Below are 22191 nucleotides of genomic sequence, written 5' to 3' on the forward strand. Positions count from 1 at the left end.
TTCCCCTGTAATCCCTACCTTCCTACCCGGGGGAGAGGGGGGCGACAACAAACAAACAAACAAACAAAAAAAACCCCAACTCTTCTACATGGCCAAATACTGTATTTTACAGCAAAGTGTATTTCCATCCCCTGTAAATGTAGTGTAAAGACATATCCTGGGCCGAATCCTGCTGCCACTGAAGTCGGTGTAAATTCCTGTTGCCTTCAACTGCAGCAGGATCTCTTCTAAGAGTAGGTTTCTGCTGGTGGTACTACTGCTATTCATTCTATAAAGGAAGATTTGCAGTAAAAGTGAATATGGCCCTGTGCATTTACAACAGTCACCATTAAAATGTCAGTAAGTACAAACATTTGCAGCACAGTATCCAAGAAATCATTTCCTATTCAAGTGTAAGGAAAATACTGTTATCTCAGACATCACCATCTTGGTGAATGTTGATTTGTTTTTCCATAGCGATCACTGTTATTGATGAACAAAAACAATACTGCAAATAGATGTACAGTAAACGAAGCCCTCTAGCGCTTTTTTCATGTTGCTAATGTGGCTGTTATTGTTGCAAAGTGTCACTGCAGTAGATATGCAGGACAGTGAATCCTGGAGCAACTTTGACCTTAAATACTGGAGTTTCCAGTGAGAGGGATTGCTCAGGTGACCTGCACTCTGCTTTTCTAGGTGAATAAAAAAGACTGCTCATCACTCCATATAATCCCTTAATTGTGAAAAAGGACATTGCTTTGGGCTGACAAAGTGTGTGAGGAAACTTTTTTTATTTCACAAGCTTCTGTTGGTGAAAGAGACAAGCTTTCAAGATGCATAGAACTGCTTCTGCGGTTGTTCCTTTTGGCCCTCATTGATAAAATCACATGAGATTTCACTGTGATCAATACGGCAGCATTGAAGTGAAAGTTGCCTGATGGATATGCTAAATAAATTAAAAACACCTCCTGCATTGAAATTGCTGTCTGTCTCCTGTAGGTTTGGAAGCTACCTGTGACCCCAGTTGGGCCCTGAAAGGGCAAAGTCTGAACCAAAAGAACTTTCATTGGCAACCCAGCAGAATTTAGGCCTGCACTAGAAAGGGTTTGCTGTTACAGATCTACCAGCAAACACCTGTAGTGGAGATGCAGCTTATACTGGCAAAAGAGTGCTGTAGATGATAAACATATATCAGTTTTCTGAATGAAATAAGACATACAGGCAAAGGGGCATTGTATAACTTTGTTTACACTAGGCAGTGATTCTCAAACTTTTGTACTGGTGACCCCTTTCAAATAGCCTTTGAGTGTGACACCTCCCTTACCCCCAATCAATTAAAAACACTTTTTATATATTTAACACCATTATAAATGCTGGATGCAAAACGGGGTTTCAGGTGGAGGCTGACAGCTCGCAACCCCCATGTAATAATCTTGCAACCCCCTGAGGGGTTCCGACCCCCAGTTTGAGAACCCCTGCACTAGGGCTTTTGGCCAGTATAAAATGTTGTAAAGAATTACACCCCAAACCAAACATTTTGGGTGTGGATCTAGCCTTAGTGTGTGTGTGTGTGTGTGTGTGTGTGTGTGTGTGTGTGTGAGAGAGAGAGAGTATATATGTGTAGCTGTTGGGTGGAAAGAGAAAAAATAGTCTTTTTACAATGGGTATAATGAACATTATTATGCTTTGTTCTGTTTTTGTGCATGTGGTTTATTTTAGATGTTCTAAAGACACTTCTTAATAATGAAAGAGAGGGATTCAAATGATACGTCCGCAACACTTCTCTTCTGTCTTGCTTGAGCATCTATTATTTGTTCTCACCTCTCACAGCTGGTCACAAAGGCCAGTACTCCTTGCCTCTCTCTGCTTCATCTTTTTTATTAAGTTTATTAAAACTAGTCAGATTATACTTTCTTATGGTACAGGCTCTGCTTCGTCCATTCATTATGGTTTCTTATCTTGGCAGGCAATCTGAATTGAACGGCAGCTAGTCCATTATGCACATATGAAGCCCATCACTCCTCCAGCAATGGCCAATTCATCAAACATTTATCTTTTGCCCTCTGAGCAGTGCGTCAATTTGCTTGTCAATCCTCAGCCTTGGTTGTTGTGGAAGATAGGAGAAAAATTACTTTTCTTTCCCCCTTCTCACCATTCTCTAGTAGTTGAAATGGGCTTTACTCTCTCTCCATGGGCTTTCAACTCTCCTTTTTCTGTTCAGAAAGGGGAGGGGTCAGGTTACTCTCTGAATTAGAGTGATAGAATGATTCAAAATACTTCCAAGTAAAACTTCCATAATGGCACTGCCATTACACTTCTGGATGTCCCTATTTTCATCCCTGTTGTCAGAGGATTTTACAAATGATGTTGAAACATAGCACTTTTATCTGGTTGGTGTTTGTTTTATATAACTAATTAATAAACCTTACATATGTGGTTTTTGAAAGGTTGACTAGATCTTTTACCAGTTATAATCAGTACTCTTTGTTGCTCTTACAGAATTAGGAAATGGCACTGTATATGTCTTTTTAAAATGAATTTGGAAAACATTGGTTTTGTTATGATCAAGTTCTTTGTTAGGAATGGGGAGGAGATAGATGAGGTATATTGGTTTCAAACAAACAAACAAACCAACCAACAACCTCCCCCACATTGTGCTTGTTCCTTGCAAAATCATTTCCAGGGTTTGAGGAGAAGGATATTAAGGTCCCCATTCTTAGGAATGCTGCTGCTGAGATGTGCACAGTGGTCCACAGTGACTTCCCCTGAGTTGTTTGTTACAAATGGCTTTTGATAGAGTATGAAGGAGTGCAGTAGTCTGTTGCCTAGTGCAGTGGGTCTCAAAGCCGGTCCGCCACTTGTTCAGGGAAAGCCCCTGGTGGGCTGGGCCGGTTTGTTTACCTGCTGCGGCCGCAGGTTCGGCCGATCGCGGCTCCCACTGGCCATGGTTCGCCGCTCCAGGCTAATGGGGGCTGTGGGAAGCGGCGGCCAGCACATCCCTCTGCCCGCGCCACTTCCTGCAGCCTCCATTGGCCTGGAGCAACAAACCGCGGCCAGTGGGAGCTGCATTTGGCTGAACCTGTGGATGCGGCATGTAAACAAACCGGCCTGGCCTGCCAGGGGCTTTCCCTGAACAAGCGGCGGACCGGCTTTGCGAACCACTGCACTAGGCAACAGACTACTGCACTCCTTCATACTTTATCAAAGGCCATTTGTAACAAACTACTCAGGGGAAGTCACTGTGGACCACTATGCACATCACAGAAGCAGCATTCCTAAGAATGGGGACCTTAATATCCTTCAATATTTGGAGTTTTACTCAAAGCTGCAACTCCAGGAGTGAGGTGATACAAAAATCTCATTTTTTTTCTATACAAAAAAGTAAGCTTCTAGTCTTCATGGTTGTACAGAGAAGTTTGAAAACATGACCCAAATGCACCTACGGGCTCAAAAACACGAAGACTGAGATTTTTTTTTTTTTAATCTCATGATTCTTAAGCTATTCTTGATTTCTTGGAGGCCTGAATCATTGTTTTTGGGCACTTGGGATTGATAGCACTGCATACTCTAAGCACAGAGCAAAATTCAGGATTGTAAAACTAAGTAAATGAGAGAATGTGTTTTCAAGAATCCAGCCTGTAAAAGAAATGATTCTTGTACAGCTTTATTCTTTAACTTGTCTTGTAAGATCTGTCATTGCTGTATGTGTGGAACCTAATGTCACACACATACACACATCGCCTTGAATACATGTAGTTTCTGAGCAAAGCAGGCGAGTAAGGACAGATTATCCATTCATTGTGTGTCTAAGAGTGTGTGCAGTAAGGGAAACAGCTTCTCGGATACATTGTGCAACCAGTTTGGGATGAAGGGTCAATTCCAATGTTTACTGTGATTTTTGTATGTTAGTATCACAGACAAGTAGTATGCAAATCTAATCTCATGAAGACTCTCTTTAGGAGGAGGGTTATTTAGTGGTCACTGCCAATCCTCCCCCTTCACTTCATCCTTTCTCCACCACTCATTAGAAGGCCTGGTTTCAGTTTTGGTCCAGTGGGAGGAATCTGGAAACAGTTCCATCCAGATACCATACTGCCTCAAGTGGAGTGATGCATGCTGTAGTCTTCGGGAGCAGCCTCTGTGCAAACAGCCCCAGAGATCTTGGAGAGAAGATGGCATTTATTATTGATGTGCCACCACTGTGTATGGACCACAAGGACCTGGCCCCTGTTCTTTGGGGATTACAGTCTACACTGAGGCCTAGCCTACACTAGAAAAGGATTGCTGGTATAGCTATACAAAGGGTAGGTCCACACTACCCGCCCGATTCGGTGGGTAGAGATCGATCTTCTGGGATCGATTTATCGCGTCTCATCTGGACGCGATAAATCGATCTCAGAAGCGCTCCCCCGTCGACTGCGGAATTCCTGCTCACCGAGAGGAGGAAGCGCTGTCGACAGGGGAGCTTGCCTGTGCCGCGTGGACCCACAGTAAGTAAACTTAGTTCGATCTAGGAAACGTCTACTTCAGCTACGCTATTCTCGTAGCTGAAGTTGCATTTCCTAGATCGATCCCCCGCCCCAGTGTGGACCAGCCCAAAGATAGCTATATTGGTAAACACTTCTCGTGTAGACATGGTTTATATTGGCTGTATAGCTTATGCCATGTCCCCAAATAAAATAAGCTATACCAGCAAAAGCACTCTTCTGCCAGTATAACTGTATCTACGCTAGGGCCTTTTGCTGGTATAAAAACGTTTTTTAAAAATCAATCTCATGCCTAACCAACATTAATATACTACCAAACATTTAAAGTGCAAATCTGGCCTGAGAGAGAGTGAACTACATACAGTTTGTTATGAATTATATGGGGTAGGTTATTTTTAGATTTTGTAGGTTTGATTTTCATCATTAATGGGTCCACAACAACACACGAAGCTTAGCTGACACTGATGTGATTTAAAGAGGGATTTGAATGAAGAGAGGGAAGATGCTTGGCATTAGAACTGAACCCAGAGTCATCTTTGTTAGTTGGATTTTTCTTAAATTATAGTTGTAGTTGAGAAAAAAGTCCAGAATAAAACCTGAAAATCAGGCAACCGCATCTGGTTTGTGGTATCATTCTGAATGTGGAACTCAGTCCAGCTTTGTAAACCTGGCTAAAAGTTTCATGCAAACCCCTTCTTGTCCCACAAGTGCTGGGAATGGACTTATTGTTTTGGTTGAGTTTTGCTTCAGGTTTTCAGGTTCATTGGAACTGAAAGTGAGACTTAATGTGGAGTCAGAATAGGGGGAACTGAAACTCAGAGCAAGTTTTGCTGAACCCCCCCATGTGAACTTGGTATATCAAGTTAGAAATGTCTCCATTTATATTGTGGATCTCTCTTGTTGTGGTAGTTAAAGTGCGGGACTGGAAGTTGGGAAACCTGGGTTCTGTTCCCTTCTCTCCTAGAGAATTGTTGGGTGTCAACTGGGGCTAGTCCCTTAATTGCGCTCTCTTCCTTAGTTTTACCCTCTGTGTAAGGCGATTCTTTGCTCAAAGCAGTTTTGTGACGCTTAATACATTAACATTTGTAAAAATGCCTTAAGATCATTGGACAGTTGGTGCTATAGAAGCACAAATCAGACTAGTTTTCTTTAATTTAAATACTGAAATTATGATTAGTGCCTCAGTATGTGCTGCTGCTTTTTTTTTTTTTTTTTTAATCTGCTAAGAAATTTAGAAAGGCAAGGAGTGAGAGATTTAAACAAGTTCTCCTCTGGTAACAGCTCTGTTTTTAACTTCTGTTAATGGCTATCTGTTGTCACCAGAGCCCAAATCAATTTCAAGGGAAAAGCCAAACTCTCTCATTTACATATGGTTAACTGCCCTCTCTTTTTCCTGTTAAACCAGAAAAAAACTAATTAGGAATGAGTCAGCTGTCTTATTAAGAGAGAGAGGGCAGCATGTTCTCTTTTAAATATACTTCTGAGCATACTGTTATTTCAGGACAAGGACAACTGCATAATATGGAGGTTTGGCCATTCTTTGATGAGATAACATTGCTTTTCTCTCTCTCAAAATCCTGTGAATGCACAGCCAAATATTACCAATAAGAGGAGCTGCTATTTAGTTTCAGTGTAACCAAATCCATTTCCACATCAAGCCAGAGGGACTGTATAAAATAGCATAGTCAACAATTACTGTGCCCATGCACAGAAAAATCTCTACAGTGACATTCCTTTATGATTAAAACTTTGCTGGAAATCATGAATGAATTATGGAAAAGCGAGCTGGGAGAAATCAGACTGATTAGCTGAAGGACTTGGATAAAAGGACATTGCTGAGACCTTTGTATTCTAAAGGATTATTTACTGTCTGGTTACAGAACATCTTAAGTCATTTTGCAGAAGGAGTCAGTTGCCTGTTTAGCGCACTGTTTTTGTAAGCTAATGAGGGCAAAGCATGAGCCATAGGCAATGATGCTGTGATATTAGCTGTGACAGGGAGCTTGATCATAATTATCTTAACGAGGATAGGGTTAATTACAGTGGAAACTTAAAGTTCTTTCTGTACAGATCAGGCAGAGCTGAATACATTGTGATGTTTTGTCATTTTGATGTGACTTTGGAAATTGCAATGGAAATCTCTTGGCAGCACTTGCTCTCCTCTGGGAGTGGAGTGTGAGCCCTGCAATGAGGTAACTGAGATGGTACCTGTGGGTGAGATAATGGGCAGCTTTCATGTCATTAGAACAGGGAAAAAGCAACCTGCAATACTCTTCAGTGATGCTTATTATCTTTCTAAACCAACTAGGGAAAAGAGCTAGCTGCCACTACCCCTTATGTCCTGGTTCTATTGTGGTGTGAGGCTGTGTCTGTTAATTGACCAAGATGGGAGTTGCTCCCCTGCTATGAACTATGAGGAAGCATCCGAGATTTCATTTTAAGATGTTGCTGTTTCTCAGAAAATTCCTCCAGCTTTCTCTGTCTGTCTAGGTTTTGTTGGTTGTTTGTTTGTTTGTTTACCATTCTTCTCACAGTGATATAACTGCTGCTTTTGCTGTCTCTCTCACCCTTTCACTTTTGGGTATGTTAATAATATATTTTGAGTACAATAATGTGTTCCTTCAAGCATTTCATTGAAAGGGTAATATTTTATGTTGTACTTTTATGGCACCTGTCACCTGAGGCCCTCAAAACATTTTCCAAACATCTATTTGGCCTCACACCTGTATCAGGTAGGCAGATTTTATTCCCACTCCACAGATGACAAACCACGGCACCCAGAGGTTATGTGACTTGCTGAAGTTCAAGTAGCATATCGACTCATACTTCCAGCTTATGCTTTTCAGTCCCAGGATATAACTACTAGATGACATTCCCCTTATATATTATGATGAGGATACATTTGCACTTTAATATAGATTTGATAACTTATATCACTCATGATAGCAAACAAAATTTCTTCCTTGTTTCCTCAACAACTTTCAAATGAATTTCTTTTTTGATTCTTTAGTGGGACTAGGAGGGGGGGAAGCTGACAATTCTGTGAATAGCAAAATAACATATGGATGTAAATTTATGTTAATTGTCTACACCCTCTCTGCACTGTAGCAATCCCTGCCCTGTCCCTAGGCTCTGAATTTAGCTGATTAAATCACCAAGTGCACACCATGCTGATGGACATAAAAACAACAATTAATAAGCAACCCCCTGTGTAACACGGCTCCTTTTTAACTGAGCAGTTAATAACATTACATGGCAAAAATTATCAAAACCAGACAGGTGTAAGGGGATTTACACACAATTTTCTCTACTCATCTATAAAGCTAGTACCATTGTACTCAGCCTAAGATTTAGAAAGAAAGGCCGTTTCAATAGGCAACTCCCTCTAGTGTTTCAGGGCCTTTGTCCCACTTCATGGCTTGTCATTTTGTTTTATGCCTCCCCTGCAGCAGTTTTGGATGTATGCTTTCTTCTCCTTGCCAGTTGCCAACCATTTGCTGATTCTCATGATAAGGGCATTATATTTGCATAACATAACTCAGGAACAATGTGTATTTTGATGCTGACACTGACCAGAACCCAAGCAATGTTTATTCACATAGGATCTATTAGTGTCCCATAAGGCTCTGTGGTGCTGACAGGGTAGTGGTCTATTTTGAACTCCTTTTGGCAAGCAGAAGCCTTATATTAAAAAGTGAGGGTTGGATATACTCCACTATTAACTATTTATATAATAAAGAGTGTTTAAGAGGAATTTTCTAAACTAGGTTTGTCAAATAAACAAATTAAAAATCATAACAGCATAATAAATTAGCTCCTACTTCCTCTAGATTGCTTTTCTTTCACCAGTACTTGTGCAGAAGCATTGATGCAGACCTGGGTTCTAATCCTGATCCTGGCAGAGGCCTTGTACGGAGTGCTTTGCTGGTATAGCTATAGCAAGATAGCAAGTATGAAAAATCGAGACTGAGATTGGGGGGTAATAGACGCCTATATAAGAGAGAACCCCAAATATCGGGATTGTCCCTATAAAATCGGGACATCTGGTCACCCTAACTATACTAAAAAAATGCTCCTAGTGTGCATGCAGCTTATACTAGAAAAACTGCTTTTGTCAGGATAGCTTATTCCAGCTGCCTCCCTGCTCCCTCCCCCCAAACCCCCCCAAACCATAAACAAATAAAATAAGCTGTATGTCTACACTGGGGGCCTTTGCTGACACAGCTATGTGGGCCAGAGATCACACCCCTGACTGGCATAGCTATTCCAGCAAGAGGTTGTAGTGTAGACCTGGCCAATGACTTGATTTGGGCAAATTCACTTAACCTCCGTGTACCTCAATTGCCCATAAGTACAATGGGGTTAAGGATACTTAACTATACTTCCCTCAGATAATGCAGTGTAAGTGTTTGAAGTGCTGTGAGATCCTTAGACTGAAGGTGCTGTTTAAGTACTTGATTGCTGATTTTTACTTTTGAATATTTATAACTGAGTAGACAGTGCCCTTAAACTTTAGTTTGAAGGTTGCAGGTTTGACTTCCCACATAGGAATTTTCAATTTGCACCCTCTATGCTTCATAATGGCAATGGGGGAGGCGGTGATGGATCTGCAAAAACAACGTCTGGGTTTTTGTTGACTTGGTGGACATTAAATTAATTCATGCAATTAAAAAATCACATTTCATATTAACTGCTGCATATTCCTCCATTAGTGACATGTTCCATATCTCTCTATAAGAGGCTTACCTAATTTTTTTAAATGGATCTTTGCGAAAAGAAACAAAGAAAGAGATGGGGAGTGGAACGGGGGAAATCCCCCTGGTATAAATGTCATTAGAAAATGAATAAATAGTGTAGACTGCATCTCCCTTATTCATCACATTTTATAAAACAGCCAGGAGATACAGTGATGATCTTCCCACTGGTCGGCATAGTAGATCAGCTGTCAAGTCATGCAATCTCAGCATCTCTCTAGGTGTCTGGTAGGTGAATGAGCTGTGAATGTGTGTCTGTTCATTTGCTCCATATAACCTGCTTTCTCTCTTGATTAATGTGGGTTTTTCTCCCCTACCCTCACCCCCCTTAGGAATGTGCAAGCCTATGAAATTAAAAGTTAATTTTGGAATAAGTGCCCTAGCAGAGCAGGGAAGCTAGCTCATCAATATCTTACTCTTCTTTCCTAACTGGGTGATGGTTTCCCACAGATACCTGGCATTTGCGTTTTTATTCTGTAAAGTTCTTCTTTTTAAATTTGCTTTCTACAATTTGAACCCTGGGTTGGGGCAGTAGGTTTTAAAATCAAAGCATATGGCTTCTGTGTCTGGAGTAACTCTGCAGATATGAAGCATTTTATGTTGGTCGCAGAGATGCAAGCAGTAGCAAATTAAGCAGTTAATAAAAAAGAAGAAAAATCCCCTCAGCTTTTCCTATAATTGCATGTAGGGTAACTGCTAAGAAATGATACTTGAAGTTGTATTTATTATTGTTATTGGGGTATGATATTTCTTGGCAGAAATGATGGATGACAACTTAAATTGGTGTCCAGGGAATGAAGGTGAACTGTGACAGAGTTATTTATCTTGGGAATGGAGGTTAGGGTCAGGCGAGGCTGGGTGCCTGAAGGCACAAGACATTGACAAATTCATCCTGCAGGCCCCATATCTGAAGCCTTTTGTTTTGGATCCTGGCTACTCACTAAGTGACCCCCATCCTTCATCCTGCCAGCATGTGAAGGATGTGTTGCCGTGCCAGCATTCCCCTTGCCACTAATTCTTGTCATTCACTCTCCTGACAGGGCCAAACCAAAACTGTTCCCTCTCTTGAAAGGGAAGGTTAAAATATTTATTTCAGCTCATAATGGCCTCTCTGATTTAATGGAGTATCATTTTTCCTGTTGTCTTTGTCGTTTGCAGGTCACTAGAAGGACTAAAAACATTCAGTTGCCTGGAAGAGTTGATCTTGGACAACAATCTCCTCGGAAATGACCTTCGGTTACCCAGGTTACCTCACCTCCATACCTTAATGCTCAACAAGAACCAAATATCCTTTCAAAGAAATACCTGCAAAATGTCAAATGAGTTTTATGTGTCAGCCAAATTAAAGTATGTGAAATATAGTTCATGTGCAGACAAAGCAGCCTCTCTCTTGGCACCTGGAATACTTCACAGTAATTTATTATAGGTCATTCATAAATGAAATGCACCATTATATCTTCCTGTTGCTCCATTTTAGAGTGAGATCTAAGTTATGGCTCTGAAGGAATCTTTTTTAATAGATAAAATAGAGAAAGAAAATAATGTCAATGCTGGCAGTGTGCAGCAGCTCCCGTGTTTGCTTGGGGTTTTGTTGCAGGCTGACCTCTAGTGGAATAGAGCGTGCAGTGAAATAGCATAAACTTTTAGTACTTTGGATACCTCCTTTTTAAAACAAAAAAACTCCTCGGATGTAGTGATCTGTTAATGCAGTTGGTCAATATGAACAGTTTGGTAGCTGCTGCGCGCGTGCAGTTCTGAGTCAGTCACTGAATTGATGACTTTCCTATTAGCTACCCAAAAAACCCCAAAAGATGAAGGCAATTTAAACATGGGTCCAATTCAATACGACATTGAAGAATGTGCTTAAGTCCATCAGTAACCAGCAAAGCACTTAAGCATGTGCTAAGCGCCATTAGAAGCAATATTTTAGTGCATGTGTTTACATGTGCACACGCGCACACACACCTATATTCACCAAAGATAGGGGTGATCAAACTGTGGCCTGAAGTCAACCTGCTGAGTCCTGAAGCACAGACCATGGAGGCCCCTTCCTTGTAATGGCAGTATAAGGACAAAGCTGCTCAGGCGTTTATTACAGTAAATGCAAACAGAAAAGCAATTTATAGTCATCTATAAATTTTTTTGTGGTGCATAAAAAGTAGCTGCAAATATTAGAGTTGCACACATTTATCTTTGACTTTTTAAATTTAAAATATTGAAAACATATGAGCAAAATTAGGTGTAATCTTGGGATCTGAGTAACTTGCCAGTGCAGCCCCCTGTGTTCCAAAGATCACCTCTGTACTAGTTTAATTTGGTTGGGTTTCTGGTTAATGGCAAGGTTCTGAGGGTTGGATATAGGCAATTATTTTGTTTTATTATTTGCTTTTACAGTAAAACCTTGATCAAGCACACTACGACACAGCACAAACAAAAAAATTCTTGCTGATCCTTCCCCCTGGTACAAAATCTGATGAAGCATTCCCCCAGCATGGGGCATATAGTGTGGGTTGCCAGATCAGTGTGTGTGTAGTGCTGCATTCCCCTGTTGCCAAGTAGAGGACACTCTCCTGAATCAAGACAGAATGAACAGAATCAGAGAAGGAAATATCTTTAGTGCAATTTAAAGAGGTTCTGTTAGAATTACAATGATGTTCAATATATAGCACCAAATCCTGCTTGCCTTAGTCCAGTGAACAGTCCCTCAAAGTAATTGTGAGTAAGGTGAGCAGGGTTTGGTCCATGCAGCAGTTTTTAAAAATGCAGTTTTAAAATTATGAAGGCTAGTTCTCCGGGTGTCTCTCTGAAAACTCAGTTGTTCTGTGGGATAAGGAATTACATATACCAGTGTACATTCCTGTAGTGTGTGGCCAATAATTTAACAATGGATCTACACAAAATTTGTTAGTACAGTCAAGGCGGGGGGTTGGGGGAGGGGGGAGGGTGTTGACCTTGCAGAGAAGGGGAAAAAATTGCTCTTCAGAAGTATTTTTGAGTTCTATAGATAGGTGATCTTTGGCAGAGAGGAAGGAGATCTACCATAATCTTCTCTTCAGTTTGGATGACACATTTGAAGAATGAGGGTTCATGTGAGCCTCCTGCAGCACATCAACTGGTACATCCTGTACTTGGCTATTTGCAAGGGGCCATGGATATTTAATAGCATAATGAAATGTGTACCATAGGGGATCAGTTTATAGTGGACTGCAGTGATATTAGAAGCCAGAGTGCAGTAGCACTGTGGAAAAGGACATGACAACGGGGGGAAGAACCATCTAGAATAAAACAGGAGTTGTTCTATCCTTCCAAAAGGGAAATCTTCACAATCCATTTTATTTCTGAGATGACCTATGGTGCATGGAGTAGAAGGGAAGGAAATTAAATGCTTAATGGTGAAAATCTGTGGAAGAAGCAGGTAGACTTGAAGCCTAAAAATTCCTAGTCCTGTTCCCAAGCAGTGATTAGAGCACTTTAGCAGCCAGTAAGTCATGGCTCTCTGAATTCTTCAGGATAATGAACTGCTGTATCCATTCTGATTAACTTCACACTACCCTGGAAGAAGACGGCATTGCATGTCATGAAGAATGGTCACCCTATTTGACAAGAAGGATCACCTGGATTCAGGGTATGTTCTCCAGGCAAAAGGAATTTATATTGAGCCCAGGATTAGAAACATCCCTCCCCTTTTCCAGTCTTTGTCTCGTGCTCACAACAAGAGACTCTTGAAATACTACAAGAAAGCTTAGTTCAGACCTATCCCCTTCATATCTGAGAAAAACATCTGGGAATCTACCTACACAGAGATTCATAAATACCACTTTGGAAGATCACTCGCTCCCAAATATGCAGTAAGTTTGGTCAGTACTAAGGAATCTATCCCTGGGCCTATCAACCTACTGCCTGTACACAACCCTCTATCTTCATCAAATTATATACAACACTAGCAAAGAACCATTTTCAGCTGCACCTTGTCTGTTACCAAGATTCTGTACCTCTGCCAGTCAGGCTTGAGGTCAGAAGATGGAACCGAAATGGCAGCATTTGTGCTGATGGATGACGTCATATTGCACCCAGACAGGGAGGATATCTACTTGCGTATTACTAGATATTTCTGTGGTTATCCCACCTCGAATACCTAGCAGGAGCTAGTGGAAAGCAGGCAGTTGGCTGAGGTCCTTTCACACTGCACGTACGGTATGCCTACACTGCAGCTGGGAGTCTTCCCAGTGGACCTAGGCAGACACATGATAGCTCTGCTCGAGCTAGTGCACTACAAATAGTAGTGTAGTGAGGGTTAGCAAGGGCAGCGGCTCAGGCTAGCCACCTGAGTACATATTGCAGGGGGTCCTGGTGGGTTTGTACTTCAGCAGCTAGGTTGAGCTGCCACCCCTGCTACATTGCTGGTTTTAGCCCACTAGGTCAAGTGGTGCTAGCACCCGTCTGTCTACCCGTGTTCGGAAGCATGCTCCCAGCTTCAGTGTAGACATACCCACCGCCTCTCTTTCAGATGCTAACTTCCCTGTTGGTACCATGCCATTCACCTGTGGAATCTCTCCTGAATCTCTTCTGATCATCATCAAATTGAAGCAATCACATTCTCAAATCTAAATAATGTGTAGCTCTACATCTTTCTCATTTCAGTCTCTGGTAGCACTGTTGCCTGGCCAAGATAAGCAGGTGGATGGAAGGTAGATGGGTGAAGCAAAGCCCGAGCAAGACAGACTGGAAGCTATGAGGGAAAAGAGAAATCGGTGCAGCTGCCAAATATACCTTCCTCCATCTGCTCTTGGCAAGAGCAGAGAATACTATCAGACCAAGGTCTGGTCTTCATAATGTCCAGGCTGGATTACTACAGCTCATTGTATTAGGAATTACTGCACTGACCTTAAAATGTGGGAGCTCCAAATGATTCACAATGCAGCAGCCCATCTCCTGAATCACACCAGCTACCAAAAGCATAACACAATTTACTACATTGGCTTGCCATAGAATATGGGTATTCATATGGCGATCTCCAAGGCTGAGGAAGCTCTCCAGCTAGAGAGGACTGCTGCCACACCACCGGGGGAGGAGGATACAGCTCAGTCACAGGGAGGACCCTGGCTGCTGGTTACTTCTGGTAGCAGGCAGCAGGCAGTGGTCCCTCCCTGCTCCCAACCCATCCACCATATTGATGAAGAACAATTATGCTGCCCTGGAAACAAGGGATGAGGAATTGCCCCCAAAGGTGGAGAAGGAGAAGCTCTGTACTTCAAAGGCTTGGTCACCACTCCCAAGAGGAAATGTAGGGTAGTGGTGGTCAGTGACTCCCTCTCAGGAGGACGGAGGCAACCATCTGTCATCCTGATTAGCATCTTGAATGGAGTGTTGCCTGCCAGGATCCTGTATCAAGACATTATAGGAGGAGTGTCAAGGATCATCCAGGCTTCTCACTACTACCCAATGCTACTCATCCATGTGGGCATTAATGATACTGCAAGGTATGACCCTCAGCAGATCAGAAGTGACTACAGGGCTCTGGGAGTAAGGGTGATAGAGCAGGTGGTGGTCTCTTTGAGCCTTCTGGTCAAGGGTAGGAGCCCAGGCAGAGAAAAATGCATCTTGGAGGGGAATGCATGAATTTGCTGATGGTCTTGCCAGGAGGCAATACCAGCTTCCACAGACCACAGGACTTCCATGCTGTTCTGGAAAGGAGGACTGCTGGCAGAGATGGCATCCATCTATTGAGTAAGGGGAAGATATCTGTGGATAAAGGCTGGCTAACCTAGCAAGATGGGCTTTAAACTAGGTTCTATGGGGGCAGAAGACAAAAGCCCACAGGTAATTCAAAATCATAGAGACCTGGGAGAAGGGTCAAAATCTGGGGAGAGCATGGGCAATTATATCAGGGAAAAAAGAGGGAACATAGAGGAGATATCAAATCAGTATTTTAGATGTCTGTATACGAAGATGTGTACACTTGCACTGAGGTTGAGATGGAAATAGGAGGAGGACTTGTTGAAAATCTCTGGGTAAGGATAAAAGGGGTAAAAAAACAAGGGTGATGCCATGATAGGGATCGACTGATTAAATAATTAAAGATCTAGAAAACATCCTATGAGGGAAGATTGAAAAAAATTTAGTTTGTTTAATCTGGGAAAGAGAAGACTGAGAGGGGACATAACAGTTTTCAAGTACATAAAAGGTTGTTACAAAGAGGAGGGAGAAAAATTGTTTTCCTTAATCCCTGAGGATAAAACAAGAAGCAAAGGACTCAAACTGTAGCAAGAATGGTTTAGGTTGGACGTTGGGAAGAACTTCCTAACTGTCAGGGTGGTTAAACACTGGAATAAATTGCCTAGATAGGTTGTGGAATTTACATCATTGAAGGTTTTTAAGAACAGGTTAGAGAAACACCTGTCAGGAATGGTCTAGTTATTACTTAGTCCTTCCTTGAGTGGACTATATGACCTATTAAGGTCCCTTTCAGTTCTACATTTCTGTAATTCTAAGGGGAAAATCAGGATATCTGAGGTCCTCCGTTAATAGACCAAGCTAACTAAAAGTGTGACTCTTATTCTCTGATTGCAACGTCCCTCACTGGTTATGTTCTATAGGGAATTAAGCTGTCCGTCTCCAAGTTAAAACTTGAGGCCAAGCTTTCTGGGCAGCTGTCTTAAATACCGTGCAACTCCTTTCCAGAGGAGTTGAAAGTGACCACAAACCTGGCCACTTTCAGAACTCTGTAATCCAACTCTTACAGTCGCTCTTACGGTAACAACTACTAAGAAAAAAGAAAGGAGAGGGAAGAGAAGTGAACTCTCTCTGACACATGCACACATATACACTACTGACCCAGCCACCTTTAAGGAGGAGTGAAGTCTTGTCCACTTTATTGGACTTTTTCTTGCTCCTGTTGAGTATAAGAGTGCTTAGATACTATGGTGATGTGCACCAGAAGATATTAGATAGTCAAGTTAGGTGGAAAAGAATATAAGTATCTTTGATTGTTTCACAACAGACAATACAGTATTGTTAGTATGGTGAAAGGGAGATAGGAAGAAGATATTTTTGGGTGTGCCTGGCTTGTAAAAGGTGACATCAGTCTAACAGTGCATGCAACCTCCATTGGAACTGCTTCACCAGTTCCTGTGTTCTTGTGAACAATTGTATGGCCAATATTCTGCTGTTGAAATGTGGTGGTTGATTTTTATCAGTAGAAAAAAAATAATCTATTGATGTGCATGTGTGTGTTTATGCAATGGGTGGTACACAATGTGTATGCACATACTTTGTCTATGTCAATATATGCACAATGAGCAGACATTAAAAGGTTTAGAGACATTACTCATTCTAGTGATATTCTCTGAGTTAAAAATGGGGAATATTGCAGCAACCAGGAATATCTGTAGATCTAGAATAAACTTTTTAAGCATGTCCGTGTATATACACACACACTCACACATTAGGCATACTTTAAAAAGTTTATTCTATCTATTTCTTTGGGATTGGGAGGTATACACATGTATAAGTTTGTACATTTAGTGTGTACTGACAGTCGTGGTATCTTTAACCAATTTGAATAAAATAAGGGACAGATAGCTCATTATTTTTTTTGGTGAGGATTTATTTTTTGGTAAGTGTCCTTAGGAACAACATAAACTATTGGTATGATTGATGATACTACTGAATAAGGAGATTGGGGAATACTTCCTGGGGCCCTTTAATTGACATAGTTGAGATATTTTAAAAACAGATTTCAAGTGATGGAGACGGTGGTATTCACATTTGTAGGCTACGCACATGCACATGGTAGGTAGTCAAATATCTAAATAGTCAAAATGTACATAAAAAAAAAAAAATCTCCATCGGTCCAGCACAAACGTGTCTACGCTTCAAAAAAAGAATCTCTAATAGTGTCCTTGGATTTAATGGTGGATTTACTTTTCACAGAGAGCAGAGCTAAAATTGTGGTCTTAAAGCGCTATAGAAGGATTTTGCAGCTCTTTGGTTCAGATCACACCATGATGACACCCTCTGGGCTGCAATAATAAACCACAATGGGGAAGCTGAGAATGGATTTTCACTCCCACTTCTGACTCTGCTTACTTTGTCTGTTCTCAGCACAGCCTTATAGATATTTTAATGCATTATTTTGGTGGCCTAGTGTTGATCTTTTATAATGAGCGCATGATATGCCAATTAATGAAACAGCGCACTGAGACATCATGAGCTATGATTCATTTCAGGGAAGCACTCAATCACGAGAAAGCTCCTACGTGACTTCAACATACTTTGCAAAGAATAATCTGTGACAGTAGATGGATGGGTCTCCTAGTTCGAGGGGGAAATCTGTACATGTGATGGGCTCATAGCTATTTTTCATGGGTGTGTGTGTGATGGTTACAGTCCTAGAGAGCAGAAGTTCAACTAATGAACTAAGGCATAATCATTTTAGTAATGACTTGGTCTCAATTACTAACATAAATGATTCTGGCTTTCAAATTTTACCATCGTTTTCCACACATTTCTTTTGAAGTGCTACCAGCATACGTTGCTTGTTACTGTCCAAAAATCCACTTTTCTGTAAATAAATAGTTTTTTGGGGGGATTTCTTAGGTTAGGGAATGTGTCTTACTCCATGTTTCTGTAAAACACCATGAAAATTTGTGGTGCTACATACATTACTATTTTAAATAAAATAAAAAAAATCCATAGGATACCATCATCTATTCCATTGCAACAGGGTAGATTAAAGACTGCTAATAATGCATGTCTCAGTAAATAATGTGGTGAGACTTCACATAAAACTGGCTATCAACTGAATTGGGGTATGATTCCCTTCATGCTTGCCCAGAAGTTTACATGCAAAACTAAAATCTCTAAATCATAGAAATGTTATGGCTGGAAGAGATCTCGAGAGGTCATCAAGTCCACCCCCTGTCCTGAGGCAGGACCAAATAAACTAAAATAGACCATACCTGGCAGCTGTTTGTCTAGCCTGTCACTGCCCTTTTTATAACAGCCCATAACATATTTGAAGACTGTTATCAGGTTCCCCCTCAGTCATCTTTTCTCAAGACTACACATGCCCAGGTTTTTTTAACCTTTCCTCATAGATCAGGTTTTCTAAATCTTTTATCATTTTTGTTGCTCTCCTCTGGACTCTATCCCATTTATCCACATCTTTCCAAAAGTGGGGTGCCCAGAATTGGACATAGCAGGGCTTAATGGAGTGTGACAATTATGTTGTATGTGTTACATACAACACTCTTGTTAATATGTCCCAGAATGATATTAGCCTTTTTTGCAGCTGCATCACATTGTTGACTCCTATTCAGTTTTGATCCACTATAACCCTAATTCTTTATAGCAGTACTACTATCTAGCTGGCTATTCCCTATTTTGTAGTTGTGCATTTAATGTTTTCCTTCTAAATTAAAGTACTTTGCACTTATCTTTAGTGAATTTCATCTTGTTGATTTCTGACCAATTCTCTAATTTGTCAAGATTGTTTTGAATTTTAATCCAGTCCTCCAAGGTACTTGCAACCCCTCCCAGTTTGGTGTCATCCACAAATTTTGTAAGCATAGTTTCCACTCCATTATTCTAAGTCATTAATGAAAATATTGAATAGTACTGGATCCAGGACTAACCTCTGTGGGATCCCACTAGATACGCTTTCCCAGTTTGACAGCGAACTATTGATAACTACTCTTTGAATGTGGTCTTTCAACGAGTTGTGCACCTACTATATAATAATTGAATCTAGACCACATTACCCTAGTTTGCTTATGAAACTGTCATCTGATACTGTGTCAAAAGCCTTACTAAACTCGAGATATCATGTCTACTGCTTCCATCCACTGGGCCAGTAACTCTCTCAAAGAAGGCAATTAGGTTTGTTTGGCATCATTTGTTCTTGTCAAAGCCATGCTGGCTATTACTTATCACCCTATCATTCTCTTAGTTGACTGCAGCAAAGGAATAGGGTGGATTTTCTTCTGCAGGCTTTGATATGGTATCTGGCTGCAAATGAACTCTAATTTTTCTTTCACAGTGTAACAAGCAAGGCACTGGCTGGGAGTTCAGATTCAAGGGTTTGGCCCAGAGTTTGAAAAGTGGTTTGGAATCCTTCTGGATGAAAGATAATTCATTATTATTTATATTATAGTAGGACCTTGAGCCCCCAACTGAGATTTCTAGGTTCTTATGAATTGTTACATAATTTGTTCCAGTATCTTTCCAAATATAGAAGTTACACTGACATTTATAATTCCCCAGCTCCTCCCTTTTTAAAGATAGGTACTATGTTTGCCCTTCCCCATTCCTCTGGGATCTCACCTGTCCTCCATGAGTTCTTGATAATAAATGCTAATGGTTTCAAGATTGCTACAGGTAGTTGCATAAGTACACTGGGACGAATTTCATCAGGCCGCAATGACTAGAATACATCTAACATATCTAAATATTCTTTAAGCTGTTCTTTCCCTGTTCTGGGCTGTGTTTCTTCGCCCTTGTTTACGTTAATTGTATTGAGTATCTGGTGACGATAACCTTTTTTAGTGAACACAGAAGCAAAATTTGCATGAAACACCTCAGCTTTCTTGATGTCATCGGTTATTAGCTCTCCTTCACTGCTGAGTAGGGACCTACATTTTTCTTCATCTAAAAGTAAAGATCAGTGTCTGACGCTCACATTTAATCTAGATACTTGGGACCATATTTTTAGATTCGTAAAGGTGCAGATGGAGATCTTGTGGGATTTACCAGAGTGCCTAAAGGAAGTTGGCATGTCACTATTGTTGACTTTCAATAGAAGTTAGGTGACTAACCTGTTGAGGCACTTTTGTAAATCCTGCTATAAGTGCCTATCTGCACTGTTAGGCACCTAAATACTTTTGGAAATATGGTCCCTACATCTTCATGGCTGACCCTATATTTATAGTGAACACTTCTGTCCCAACCTGATTCAGCATTCTTTAAGTAGCTATAAGGATTGAAAAACTTCTGCTTCACAAGCCTTCTAATGAAGTGATGATAGAAAATTCTGCCCACTCACTCTGTAAAGGAAGATCTTTTCTACCTGTGCAATACTAAGAATTTTCTGTAATAAACGGTCAGATCTTTAACAGCAAACTTCTTGGGATTGCCATTAAGGAAAAAGAATGGAAATAATTAACTTTTGGGGTGATAAAGAACCTCTTCCAGGGAGCATTTCTGTAGCTTGAGATGTCCTACAGATGATTAACAGGATTGCACCTGGATCAGGGTTATTTCCAGATTCAAACAATCATGTGATCTTCCCTTGGCAATGTCTGATGACTCTCTAATTTCAATGCTAGCGTAAAGTACTTCACCTCAGCAAAATTTGCTTTCTTTCTGTCAGTTATGTACTGACTGGGAGAGCCATGAATGATCTCCACCAAAAGGATAATCTGTGAATCAGGGGTCCAGAGTCATCAGAGTAAGTTACCACTATGTCCTGGTTAGGCTTGGGTAGCAGAAAAAGATAGATTTTATAATAATAATATTAAATAATGCACTTTGTCTAAGGGCCTGATCCACTACTCCCTGAAATCCGTTGGAATCTTTCCACTTTTTTTTTAATGGTTGCTGAATCTACCTTGATAGTTTTAACATAATCCTCCATACAAAGTGATACCCTCATTGTCTTACTTAATTTTCTCTCTGTAGCTACTTTCCCCATTCTTATGCAGAGTATTTGAGGATACATAAGAGTTTATGGAAAAGAGCATAAATAGAAATATAGAGTTGGTGGCTATCAACATACAAAAATTTTAGTTGATAATGATCAGCATGAGCTTTTATACACATGAGAAGTAAAATGGAAATTAAATTTACAACAGTAGAAGAGTTTTTAGCAATGAAGCCATTCTTGACATTCCGGGGCCTATTGCTGCTGCCCCTAAGACATGGAGGTGAAGAAATAAAATAAATTCCATCAGCTAAAAATAATAAAGATCATACAAAACCATAAATCAAGTATAAATAATAGCAAGAAAAGTGAACTGAGGATTATTTTGAAAAAGAGTTGGTTTATAGTAGCAGGAGTGGATGAGAACACTGAATTGCTCTTGAATAGTTTTAGAATAATCACTATTATCTAAGCCAGTCAATTTTTAAAGTAAAAATAATATATATGTACAGGCAGCTTCTTTCCTGAGAATCAGCATTTCCTTGTATATAATTGAAAGAGATAAGATTATATATAATCTTTTAAGGATTTTTATATTTTTCGTTAACAAAATGAATATTTTTTCTTCATTTAATCAACAGCCCGGCACTTGTTCAATCTGATGTGTGCTGTGCTGCTTAAATCTAACTTAAATTTCCCATGTTGCAGTGGATATTTAAATCTCATTTTTATATTAATTTAAGGTATCCAAGGTGATGATATTTATGTAGTGAGGAATACACTTAATTTGAAAAGTCTGATCAACACCCAACTATACAACCATTTGGATGATGTTTACAGAGTATATTTCCACTTGGTATACGATGTATACCTCATGTTGTAACAGTGGGGTTTTTAAGTTGCTTTCAGTGAAGCATTTATTCATGTATACTAATTGAATAATTATCAATGCATTGCTGTGACACTCAAAGCATTTATATTCTTGTAGTGAAAGTGGTTTGTTGTGGTTTGACTCCTTTTTGTTTTAATTCATTTTCCAGTGGACTGAATGTATTAGTGATGAATGTGCTATGAAAGTAACTGTTTGTTTCCATGTTGGAAAACTTTAATGGCTCCTGAAATGGCTAACCATTTACCACGCAGTATCCATCATTTTGTCAAAGTTTTCATGTTTTGTAGTGAGCCACATAGGAAAGAGAGAAGGAGAAAAGAATGACACAACAGCCAAGTTCTTTCAATCTGTGCCGAAAAACTGACTTAAATTTAGCCCCATTTGCCTTTGTAACAATTAATGTGACATCTTCCTGAGGGTCATAGTAAATTTGATTGCCAG

At 40.4% G+C, this 22191-nt stretch overlaps 1 protein-coding gene across 2 annotated transcripts in view; it reads left to right on the top strand.

The window, feature by feature from the left end:
• The window catches only part of LRMDA (leucine rich melanocyte differentiation associated), a 929770-nt gene that overhangs the window by 503449 nt on the left and 404130 nt on the right, over positions 1-22191 (top strand). For both annotated transcript variants that reach the window (XM_034777348.1, XM_034777349.1), the window contains one exon: positions 10379-10505. In XM_034777348.1, the coding sequence (XP_034633239.1) occupies positions 10379-10505 (127 nt within the window). The remainder of the gene's footprint in view (positions 1-10378; positions 10506-22191) is intronic.

The sequence above is a fragment of the Trachemys scripta genome, chromosome 7 (assembly GCF_013100865.1).
Source record: "Trachemys scripta elegans isolate TJP31775 chromosome 7, CAS_Tse_1.0, whole genome shotgun sequence".
NCBI lineage: Eukaryota > Metazoa > Chordata > Testudines > Emydidae > Trachemys > Trachemys scripta.